Source organism: Echinops telfairi, unplaced genomic scaffold (assembly GCF_000313985.2).
Source record: "Echinops telfairi isolate 266 unplaced genomic scaffold, ASM31398v2 ScPeMD7_7412;HRSCAF=8450, whole genome shotgun sequence".
Lineage (NCBI taxonomy): Eukaryota > Metazoa > Chordata > Mammalia > Afrosoricida > Tenrecidae > Echinops > Echinops telfairi.
In genome coordinates, this window is record NW_022111312.1 from 1,596,992 (window position 1) to 1,609,342 (window position 12,351).

The following is a 12,351-nucleotide window of genomic DNA, read 5'->3' on the forward strand; positions in this document are numbered from 1 at the left end:
CGCCGGCCCCAGTCCTTTCCACGCAGCGCGCAGTTCGGGATGGAGGAAGCGCCGCGCGGGTTTGGGGGCCTGCTGGCTGCCGCAGAACAGGGCCCCAGTCGCTGCAGGATCGCGTCTCCACTTCCCTGTCTCCACCTGACTGCCTTACCGAGTCTCAGGACCTGCGTCTACATCAGAGCTTTAGGGGGTGCGTGCTCTGCACCCCAGCCCGGCGGGATTGCTCTGCACCCCAAACCCGGTGGGATTGGCTGGCGGGGCTGTCAGCATGAGCCCTGCTAAGTGCAAGGTCTGCTTCCCTGAGCGCAAGATAAAGTAAGTAAACCTGACCTTCGGGTTACCTTTATCAGGCTCAGTGCCCACCCCCACCCCCCCGCCAAGGGTGGAAGACTGGCCATGTGGCCTCGGGACAACACTGCCCCCTTGTCCAGTTCCCCCTCCCGTCCCCAGGGAATGCCAGCTCCAGCTTGGCGGCTGGAGTGGGGGAGTCCGCCTAGCAAACTCTTCGGTGCTCCTAGCAGAAGCGCAATGAGCAGTGGGCTGGAGGGGGCACCCGGGAGACCACGTGTGCTTGGACCGACCGGCATGTTGGTGGGGGGCTGCCCTTTGAGCACGGCGATACTTGTGGAAGGCTTGTCCGTATAACGCCTAGTGGCTGTCAAGCTCAGAGGGAATGCACGTGGATCTCAACAGGTGACAACAAACACACTGAAGGTCACTTTATTCCCCCAGCAGATTAGGATAAACATGGCTAACATGGCCCTGCTTAGTGCCCCGCCTCCCCCGACACTTAGAACATTATCCATAAGTAAAAAGGAACAGAAATCACCCATCACTTTTATCTCTGTGAGTAATTGTCTCTCCTTGCTGCCTTTTTTTTTTCTGCACACACCTGTTTTTCTTTATAAACCGGAACCATACAGAATATTTGTGTTGTAGCTTACGTTTGCACGCAACATGACGCGTGTTCACCTGCCATTGAATTTGGCCATCTACCAATGGCTCCCCGCCTGGTCTTGTGTGGCCTGTGAACTGAGAGTGAATGGCTTTATTTATTTATTTTTTTCCCAAATGGACTCGACAATACAACGCCAAGCCAAATGGTGACACGTTGCAGTTACAGCTTAGTTACATTTCAGGGCCCATCTTTAACAGCAACACGTGTCTGTTTCTGCACGGTCTGCGGCAGCGCTTGTGTCTCACTGGCGGAGGTGGACAAAGTTCATCGAAGCCGCAGAGCCCTGAGCTATTTCTTTCGGGCCCTATATGGGAGAGATGCTTTTTAAAGGCTGTGAATCTCTGGCCTGCAACATTCTTTTTGCTGGGTCTCGAATGCTTCCTTTACATGGGTCTATTTAGAATGAATGGCTAACAGGTGAGAGATGGATTTTTCGTCTGCTTCTCATTATTTTGCTGTCATGTCCACAGCACACTGAAGAACGCTGGTACCTACGTCTGCCTCCATTCTCTGTTATTAGGATCCACGTACCTGGCCCTTAAACAGTCCTTGTTTTCTCCTGTATCAGGTCTGTTCATATGGGCAGGAAGGGACACAAAATATCTGGGCACTATGACTGCATACAAAGAGCTCAGGTGGCGTAGTGGGTTACACATTGGGTTGCTAATGTCAAGGTCAGTAGTCCCAACCCACCAGCCACTCCTCGGGAGAAAGAGGAGGCTGTCTGCTCCGGAAAGACGGACAGTCTCTTATCGCTTCTCGGCCTTTTGGCTAAGATCAAGTGTAGTATCTGTTCTTATCAGTTTAATATCTGATACGTCCTCTATCCGAGGACAATATATTAAATGGATTTTTGGAGCAGGGAGATGGAATAGGAGCTTGCTCTGTCCACTCCACGCATCGACCTGGTATTGCAGTACTTCCAGGAACGGTGCACCCCCTGGGGGAATTTTAAAAAAAATTTTAAAAAGACGGACAGTCTCAGAAACCGACAAGGGCAGTTCTAGCCTGTTCTACAGGGTCCTTATGAATTGGAACTAACCTGATGCCAATGAGTTTGAGTTTTGTGTGTGGTTTTTTTTGCTTATGAAATCGTCCTCCAGGGGGAGAGCTGGCTGTTGGTGGGTGGTATCTTAAGCCATCCTGGGACCATCATCCATCACCCTGGGGCCCTGAGTGGTTGTGGCCTGAGGAGATGGGGGTCCTGGGCTGGTAAGAGTGGAACTGGATTCACACTCAAGCTGCCATCCAGCGACCCGCTCACTCTCTGCACCTCCAGGTTTTATTGCTTTAAAACAATCACCTGTTTGAATGGAGTCGTTCTGCTTTAAAAGCACGTTGCCATTAGCTTCTGTCAAGTTGGCACTGAGTCCCGGTGACCCGGTGTGATTGAAACGTCACCTGATTCTGCGCCAGCCCCAGAACCATGGGGAGATCAGAGCCCCTTCATCTTAATGTTTTGCATCATACTTTCTACTGTGTTTCTGCTGAAAGTTTGCCTAACCAATTAGGTTCCCAGGTGACCATATCTACCCCGGTTGTCCAGGGACATCAGTTGTGGTTTTTACAGCATGTCTACGTGCTCCTGTTGTTCCCGATCCAGGATTCTGGTTTCCCTGCCTGAGATTCACCTTTGTCTTAATTGCTGACCTTGTGGTATCACATCCTTGATTTAAAACAAAACAAAACAAAGCAAACGTACTGTGCTTTAGATGGAAGGTGACATAGCAGGACAGTTATCCCGATCGGTAGTTCATGGCAGGTTGCTGTGTGACATGATGCAGTCCTCGCCATGTATCACCACCATCCCTGTTTCCTCCCTGGATCCCCGTGTCCGTTTGCCTGGCTCCACGTCGCCCTGGTGATTTTGAGTCGTCGATTGTCCCGAGGGGCACACCCTTCACGCTTGGTTTATAGACCTCTCTCTTATTTGGCTCACCGCCGTCGGGTCATGTCTGACTCCCTGTGGGACAAGCTGGAACGGCGCCTGTGGGTTTCTAAGACCATCATTCTTCACGGGAGTAGAAAGCCTCAACTCTCTCCTTGGGAGTGGCTGGTGGTCTCGAACTGCTGACTTTGCGCTTAGCAGCCCCGTGGGAATATCATCCGTTTTAAATCTGAAGGTTTTTCTCAGGCTGAAAAAGCCTCTTCTGGCTTTTTTTTTAAAAAAAAATGTGTCTGCGGCTTTGAATTTGGCCACTGCCTTCTCTGGAGTCATCAGTAGGGTGTGGCTGCCAGGCACCAGGCAATTCTTCTGGTCTCTGTTAGATCCACCACAGTGGTCCCTCCTCCTTGCGTGCCGCCCCTCAGTGTCTTCCTTGCCCTTAGTCACGTCATGCTGATTTCGCCGTGGTGTGCGTCGCCTGACTTTCCCTTCACCAGAACAAACTCCGGGGAACGTGGCGGCACTGTGGTTACGTGTGGGGCTTCTAACCACAGAGTCACCAGTTGAGACACCGGCTGTGCTGCTTTCTGTTCCTCTAAAGACGGGCAGCGCCAGGGACCCACAGGGGCAGTCCCACCCTGTCCTATAGGGGTAGCTACGAGTCCAGTTCTGACAGTCTCCCACGGTGCTCTGTTGGGATTTCACACGTTCGGAAGTCGATTGCTAGGCCCTTCATCCTAATCTTCCGCCTGGAAGCTCCGCTGAAACCTGCCCACCCACCACCTGGTTGTCAATTTGTGGTAGCCTGTGAGGAGCCGTCGTAATTATGCACTGGGCCGCTAACCACATGGTCAGCAGTTCAAAACCACCAGTCACTCCACGAGAGAAAGACGAGGCTTTCTACTGCCACCAAGAGTTACGGTCTCAGAAACCCACAAGGGGCAGTTCTACCCTACTCTAAAGGGTCACCATTTGTTGCCATCAACTCGATGGCAGTGAGTTGTTTTTTTGTTTTTTGTTTTCATTTATTCTTGGGGCAGTAGCCTGTGTATCACTACGAGGCCAGCAGGGCCATTGGGATCGACAGTTGATGAATAAGAGGCCCCCTCCTCACATTGGACCCCTCAGAAGATAAAGGAGGCTGGCCAAGTGATTTCAAAGAGGCTGTGACCGGGAGCATTGGGGCAATAAGGACACATGGAGTCACAAGGGCCTCCCAGGTCGTTGAGCACCACAGCTGGGGAGGTCCAGATAGACATGCAACCAGGCAGACAGAAGGGAGGCTGGCTCTTCCCGTTGTTCTGTCCTTTCCACACCAGAGCCTAAACAGAGCCGTCAAGGGCACCCTCCTTGGAAGGCTCACAGCCGGGCGGGAGCAATGTTTCCATCAGGTGCCGAGAAGGGGGTTTGCATCACCGCCATTCTCACAGCCTATACCTCTTGTGGGGCATGGAGGTGGGGATCCTTCTACCATTGGGGCCTTAATCGAACTCTTTTGGCAAAACCACTCAGTTCCTAGAGGGCACCCAAGTCAGGCCACTCGATCCGCAGAGGATAGTCCCCAGTCCCGGGATCTATAAAGCTAGTGACGTGAACAGTTGAACATTGAGACCTTGGATCACACTCAACCGTATAGGTTGCTCCCAAAGAAAACATTTGGGGAACCACTGGAGTCTCAAAAACAACGTTCGGAAGAGGGTGGAATTCACCCTGGCAAAGCCCAAGATCTGTGGTCGCCATATATGTAACCCCACGGACGTGCTTTTGTAGGGGTGCGGGGCATTCACTTCTTAGCTTCGACTTCCCACTCAGATGGAGTTGGACCATCTGACCCTACCGCTTAGCAGGCCTGAGACCCAGACCCAGTGCCCTCAACTCTTGGCACTTCAGTTTTCTTAGCCAATGATGGAGAGACTCCTGGCAAGGTGAAGAGACTGGTCAGTATTACTGCCCAGCAGTAGGCTTGGGCACTGCCCCCCCACCCCCCTTTGCATTAGCTGATACCAGGAACACCACAGTTGCCCGCAGGGTGCAAGAGGGTTTGGGGGCCTGTCCCGACAGCCTCGGCTGGCGAGCTGAGGTGCCAGCAGGAATCAGAAGATGAGGTCCTCGCTGCTGACCAGTGGCCCCGGAGTGTGACCATTGCCAGAGTCCGGGGGGCGGGAGAGAGCTTCAGGCTGGAGAGGAGACTGATTGATTGCTGTGAAATACGTTGGGGAGGGGAAGAGGAAAAGTCCCATGTTCAGGGAGCCCTCAGTAGCCTGATGTGAGTGATGTCACCGTGGAAGATTGTGGGGCGAGGGGTGGGGTGATTCTGCGCCGGAGTGAGTCCAGCTGCCTGGATGGGAATGTTGATAGCTGATCTGTTCCTGGTTCTCCTCCCTGGGGATGAAAAGCGGCAGCGAGCCAAGTAAGTTCGGGAATGGATGCCCTCCAGCAGGGGTGACAGACAGATGTGGCAGTCGTCTGCGAGAAAGGTGGTTGTCTGGTGCCGAGTCAGTTCGGACTCCTGGTCGCTCTCCGTACCAGAGGGAAGCACTGCCCGGTCCTGCCCCATCTTCACCATCGCTGTTCTGGGTGAGCCCCTGGTGGCGGCCACTGTGTCCATCCGTCTGGTTGAGGGCCTTCCTCTTTTCCACTGCCCCTCCACTGTACCCTGCCTGGTGGCCTTCTCCAGAGACTCTCCCAAAGGAAGCGAGCAAAGTCTCCCCATCCTCAGTTCCAAGGAACCGTCCAGCTGAACTTCCAGGACAGATTTGTTGACTTGTTTCTGGCATTCCATGCATCTTTAGTATTCTTTGCCACCAGTGTAGTTCAACGGCATCAATTCTTCTTCTGTCTTTGATCAGTACATGCTTCAAGTCCTCTGTGCCTGCAGCAAGCAAAGTAGTGTCGGCCGCATCTTGTAGACTGTTGCCAAATCTCCAATGGCAATCCTGATGCCGTTCTCCAGATAGCCCACTCACTGCCACTGGGCCGTTTCTGACACATAGCCACCCTGTAGGATGGGAGAACCTGCCCCCGTGGGTTTCTGAGACTGTAATTCTTTACAGGAGAGAAAGCCTCATCTTTCTCCCACAGTGCAGCTGGTGGTTTCGAACGGCGGACCTTGTGGTGAGCAATCCAAGATGTAACCCACTCTGTCACCAGGTCTCCTTACTTTTTGGCATCCTGGGGGGTTATTAGGAGTGGGCTGACTCTGCAACAGGTGAAGGGACACCAAGGGAAAGAGAAAAATCATTCCTTCAGTGGGGGAAATGAAAGAAAGAATTTGGTGTATTTCAAAATGCATCTGGGAATATTGGTCACAGGCTAATGACCCGTTGAATGGTGCATTTACTAAATGACCCGTAAGGACCCTGTTGCGGTTATTTGATTCTGAACCTCCAGGGGCCCTATAGGACAGAGCAGAACTGCCCCACGGGGTCTCCGAGGGTGCCAGTCTTGACCGAAGCCCAGCCGGCCACATCATTCTCCCTAGGGACAGGTGGCCCGTGTGAATCACCAAGCTTTTGGTTAACGGCTGAGCGCTTTACCCTCTGCACGACCAGGGCTCCTTTATTACATGACAGCCTGGGGGCGCTTCGAAAAGTCGGTAGGGGAATTGCAAGATCTTTTAACTCAATTCTTTCACGGACTTTTTGAAGGCCCCTTGAGGAGCCGGTGGGCAAGGAAGCGGCTGGCATGGGGTGGTGGGGCAAGGGAGCATCATCCGAGCGTCTCTCAAGAATGAGCGGCCATTGATGGGCTCTCCGCCGGAGGACTGTCAGAATGGCAAGCTTGTCCCGTTCAGGACTGCTGAGTCAACGCCCACTCATGGCACACGCCCCCCCATGTGGGTCAGAGGTGGAAGCAGACCACTAGGCCTTTCCTGAGAGGGGCTTCTGAGGGATGGGAACCCCCACCCTTGGGGTTAGCGGCCGAGAGTGGAAACCACTCTCACAGCTCAGAGTCCTACCCCTTGCTGGTCTCCCCTGAGTTAATTGTGACCCAGCGACTCTATAGGACAGGCTGGAACTGCCCTGTGGGATTTCCAAGTCTGTGATTTGAAAACCAAACCAAACACATTTTTATTGTGATTTAGGTGAAGGTTGACATGCAGCAATTCACACACGCTCTGTGTCAACTCCTTCATTCTAATCCCCGCCGTGGACCGGCCACGCTCGTCCTGCTTCCTCCAGTGTTACTGACCGTGACCAAGACCACCGCAGACACATCTCTTGGGGACCCCGTCGCTCCTTGGTCCTGTGATCTTAAATGGTTGATTGTTTTAACAGGGGCAGGCCGGGGGAGTGGTGAGCTGAGTGCAGATCCAGACCTGGAGGGTAACTCAAGAGGATAGCCTTCGGGGAGCAGGCAGAGGGGTCCCATCAATATGAGACAGGTCTCACACGGTTATGAGTTTAGTCCCACATCCTTCTCCCACTCTGTCCAGGCCTTTCCACGTGATCCTTTTCATGGAGGGTGGTAGTGGGAGCCGGCATGATCTGGTTTTCTTCTGGTCTCAGTGACTGTGGAAACTGAGGTTTGCTGGTCCGTTAGGCCACGGGACTAATTGTTTCCATGTCTTCGGTTGTGGTTCTAACCTCTGGAGACCAATTGTTAGCTGCACCTTAGACGGCTGCTCACGAGCTTCTAAGACTCCCCCATGGTGACTCGCCCAAGTGCAATGTGGAACATTGTGTTTGCAAACTGTTCATGCCAGCAGACCTGGGTGTCACCTGAGACCAGGGTCCTGCGCCCCTGGGCCCGACAGCAACTTCTCTCAAGGTGTGTGGTCAGGCCTAAGGAGTTCTTGTAGCTTTGCCTTCTCTGTGCTCCACCACCTCCATGATGTGTTTGCAGTCAAGGGGAATACACTTAGACAAATAGCCTCTGTTAAGTGTATGTGTGTATGTATGTATGTGTGTGTCACTGTGTGTGCATATAGGGATATGTGCCTGCCTATCTATGTATCTATCTATGTATCTACTTATGTATCTACCTATGTATGTATGTATGTATGTATGTATCCATCCATCCATCCATCCATCCATCCATCCATCCATCCATCCATCCATCCATGCTCCCTGTTCAGCTTGTGTATCTATCTAGGCATTACTTGTCTATCATCACTAGTACCTGTTACTGGATTGTGTATATAACAGTATTTGCCTCTGCTGCCTTTCAAACTGGCACACCTCACAATACGCCTTCCCCTGCTTCCATAATTTCCGCTGAGCCTTCCTCTTCCTGCATTTTGCCTTCCCCTCCACCACGTGAACACTTGTCTGGCCCAGGACTTCCCCTCCCACCCCTGTAATCACCGAAGAATGTTTCTTCTCTTGGGAAAACCTTTTCTTGACTCTCCTACACGAGTTGACCTTTGGTGCCGGAGTCATTTCACTCAGCACTGTGTCCTCCGGGTTCATCCCTGGGATGTCATTTGGGATGTCTCCATCTAGCAGGTAGGTTGCAACTCGGCTTTGATGGTTGAGATCCTGTGTCAGCCTGGCTGGGGCATGATTCTCGGTGGTCTGTCGGAGAGGCATGGGATGATGTGATCGGGCAGCCATACCATGATGTCGGATGTGGGGATACAACGTGGTCATCCTCCATTTTCTCATCACACCTGTTTGCACCTGACGGCCGGGTCTCTGGAGCCTTGCCATGTCAGTAAGTGAGGAGAGGGTGGACGGCGGCCCTGATCAGAATGACCAGCCAGGTCTCAGGTCTTCAGGGTACATGAGGCTGCTGTCCTCCCTGCCTTAAGGAGTGTATCAAGTCTTCTAGCCGAGGAGTGTGAAGCGGAAGCAGGTGGGCTTCTGTGTGGCCCCTGGGCTGGGGCCCACAGCCCCCCCCCCCCCACCATCCCTGAGCTCATCTGGCTTTCCCTCCACAGGCCCAGCATGTCGGGACTCCACCTGGTGAAGAGGGGCCGTGAGCACAAGAAGTTGGACCTGCACCGAGACTTCACCGTGGCCTCTCCGGCAGAGTTTGTCACTCGCTTTGGGGGGAATCGCGTCATTGAGAAGGTACAGCATGCCCTGGCTTGTGGGGTGGAGGCTGGGGCCGGGTGGTGGGGACCAGAGAGCCCTCTCACAAGCACAGTGCTGGCTGTGTGACCTGCAGGAGGGAGCTTTTCACCCACTGTCATCTCTCAGAGGAGACTCAGAGCTCCGAGCCCAGGCCAAGGCCCTAAGGTGCTACTGGGAAATGGGGCCCCCAACCTATTGCCAGCAGGTCGTCCCCTACCCAGGGTGACCCCTGTGTGCCCAGGTAGAACTCTGTTCTGGCGGTGGGGAAGGGGGAATCTGGAGTGACCAACTGCCTTGCAGATGGACTGCCAGGCATTTCTTCCAAGGCACATCTGGGGTAGGCTTGAACCTCTGACCTTTAGGTTGGCTGTGGACCATGTTCGCGTTTCATACCCTCAGGTTATTAGTGGGGGCGGGTAGCGTAACAGTCAGCCTCACGCTCTTGAGGTTTGCAGCTTCTTTCCAGAGGAGCAGAGACCCATGGGCTGTCATGATGGTGGCGGGTGAGCCAGGGGAGCAGGTTGCTAAGAGCTGCCATGGACAAAGGCTCGGCCCCTTCCACCTGGGCACATCCTGCCACAGTCATCTCTAGTCATCACAGGGACGTTAGGGAGACAGAGGATTGGCCTGCGTTGGCTGAGGCCATGCAGCTAGTACGCGATGGAGCTGGGGTTGAATCCCAGGTCAGTCAGTTCCCCTTGACTGGTGACCTTGATCTTAACACTAGGAAGGTGAGCCCCCCAAAAGTGTTGCTACAAAACCCAAACACAAGAATATAAACATGTGAAGCTATTGTGAATCAGCATAACCTCCCGCGGGGTCCATGCACCCTGAAGCGTTCCCATCTCTCCTGCCCTTCCCTGAAGACGTCTGCACGCTCTGCCTTTGGCCCCATCAGGAGGGCGGTTTGGGCCCACGCGAGGCACTCAGATTGTGCACATTTTAAATAGCCTTTGAGATTAGGGACCATAAAGAAGCCTGACGGGGCAAGAACAGGGCTGGAGTCAAGTTTCCCAACAAAATGATCCAGGCCGGGGTGGGCGAAAGCAAGCTCCTTAGGGAAGCTTTCCTGACCTTTTCCTCACTAATGCCGTCTTGGATTTCCTTGAAACGCCTTCGGCCTGTGAACACCCTGTGTCCTTGGAGAAAAGGACACACGATGGCCCTGAGGGAGTGGGTCCCGTGAAACAGCTGCCATCACCTTCTGAGCTGACCTCTCTGCTTTGAATTCCACTGGCCCAGCAAATCCCCTCGGTAGCCAATTTTGGTTGCTTTTTTTTTTTTTTTTGGAAGGCACCCTACTGAGACTAAGACTGAGAGAACCTGCCTGCAGCCATCCACGGAGAGCAGAGATGTGTTGAAACATGTTTGGATTAAATCCAAAGACGTGTAGGCTGGCACTTCTCACTGGCCCACTTCCATCCATGAGGAACTGCAGGGCCAGGTGCTACGGCAGCCAGTTTCCACCCGCCTGCCTTATTTCACCACCCTGACAGCCTTAACTATGGGCATTGTTTCCCAGAGGAGGATACCGAGGCTCAGAGCGGGGAGGCCACCAGTCGGTCAGTGGCGGAGCCGCCACGTGAACAAGGCCACGGGACACCAGAGGCCCCACCCTCACCCCCAGCTGTAGGCAGTGCCCCTCCAAGTGGTCAAGACTGCTGGTGATTCCCACTCTTGCTGGTAAAAGTAGCAATTCCTACGCCCCGGCTCTAAACCCGGGCATTCGTTGGCTCAACCCTCACGTAGCCTGAGTGCCCGCTCTGTGCTGGTATGCTGGCGGTGCCACCGTGGAGGTAACAGAGAGGAGGCAGTTCCGGCAGGCCTGTGGGAGGCCCTGCCGCTTGCAGCCACTCCACAGCGTGAAGCTTGAGACCCAGGTGCAAGCGTAGCCCACGCACTTCCTTTGTCCCCCTCCCGCAGGTCCTCATCGCCAACAATGGCATCGCCGCCGTCAAGTGCATGCGCTCCATCCGCAGGTGGGCCTACGAGATGTTCCGCAATGAGCGGGCCATCCGCTTTGTGGTCATGGTGACGCCGGAGGACCTCAAGGCCAACGCAGGTACCTGGGCTGTGATCTTTGCTCCACCCTGCCTGCCCACCTGCCCCTTTCCACAGCTCCGCACCCCTCTCCGTCCGGAGATGCACCAGGCACCCTAGTGATTTTTTTCTTTGCTGATCCCTGGTGGTGTAGTGGTTACCCGTCAGACTACGAGAACCCCACCAGCCACTCAGAGAGAGAGATAAGGCTTCCTGCTCTCATGATGAGGGACAGGCTCGGAACCCCCCAGGGGCAGGCCTGCTCTGTCCTATAGGATCGCCGTGAGTTGGGACCCCACTCGGTGACCATGAGTGAGTTTTGCTGATCGAGTGACCCGTGTGCCTCACAAAGATCCCATCTTGGAGAAACGCCCTCATTCAAAGGGCTTTGTACGTCCTGTACCTTCAGTTAGCCCTTCATTATCTGTTCATTTGTCTGGCCGCACGCACATTTCCAGGAAAATGGCCCATTCCTTAAATAACTGTTAGGCAGTTGACTTCCCCGCCCGAATACTCTGTCCCTTCATAGGTCTCTCTACACAGTAGGCACAGTGATCTTTAAAGACACTGTCCCCCTTCAAAAAAAAATTCCCAATTCACTGCCTTTGAGTTTATTCCCACTCACAGCAACCCTCTAGGACAGGGTAGAACTGCCCCTGTGGGTTTGTGAAACTGTAACTCTTTACAGGAGTAGAAAGCATCATCTTTCTCCCGAGGAGTGGTTGGTGGTTTTGAACTGCTGACCTTGTGGGTAGCAGCCCAACATGTCACCAGTACACCCACCAGGGCTCCTTTATAAAACACAGCTTGGGGCCAATCGCATGGCAGCTGTTTAAGAAGTTAAGCCTAGAGTTGCTGTCTGACCCAGCAAGCACATTCCTCGCTGTATGCCCCAGGGATCTGACAGCAGGACTCAGAGACTTGTACACCCAGGTTGGCAGTGGCCTAGGACGGAAACAACCCCAATGTCCTCCAGCAGTTGACGAGGCAAACCTCCTGTGGTCCGCACGCAGTGGAAACCCGCTCCACCATCGAGAGAAATGAGGTTCGGATCCACGCCGTGGATGAGCCTTGACCACTGTCTGCTGAGTCAGACGCCTGCGGGCAGATGTTGTCCATTTGCACTTGGCTGAAATCTCTAGAACAGACAAATGCCTACAGACCCAAGGATTGTTAGAGGACTAGGGAAACAGGGAAGTTATTGCTTAAAGCGCGTTTTTAAAAGGCTGTTGTGGAGGAAAAAATGGGAACTGCCGTTAAAGTATCACCGACTTGGGCAAAGAAAAATGACAGACATGTGGAATGTTTTGTTCTGTCCCTGGCATCCTAAAACCAAAGCAAAGCAGAGCTGAGGTCCTGCTCTATCTTTCCCCGGTGCCGGCCATGCTTGCTGCCAGGGTGGGCCACTTCCAGCCCCTGTTGCCTGAGCTGCCCATGGCCCTGTCTGTAACTCA

General features: G+C 53.7%; 1 protein-coding gene and 1 non-coding gene across 2 annotated transcripts in view; both read left to right on the plus strand.

The window, feature by feature from the left end:
* The window catches only part of ACACB (acetyl-CoA carboxylase beta), a 125,725-nt gene that overhangs the window by 38,568 nt on the left and 74,806 nt on the right, over positions 1-12,351 (plus strand). Inside the window, exons 3-4 of the mRNA XM_045296685.1 lie at positions 8,722-8,854; positions 10,781-10,919. Coding sequence (XP_045152620.1) covers positions 8,722-8,854; positions 10,781-10,919 — 272 coding nt within the window. The remainder of the gene's footprint in view (positions 1-8,721; positions 8,855-10,780; positions 10,920-12,351) is intronic.
* On the plus strand, positions 1,707-1,897 carry LOC115871939. The gene has a single exon (XR_004047562.1). It is a non-coding gene; the product is annotated as a U2 spliceosomal RNA (small nuclear RNA).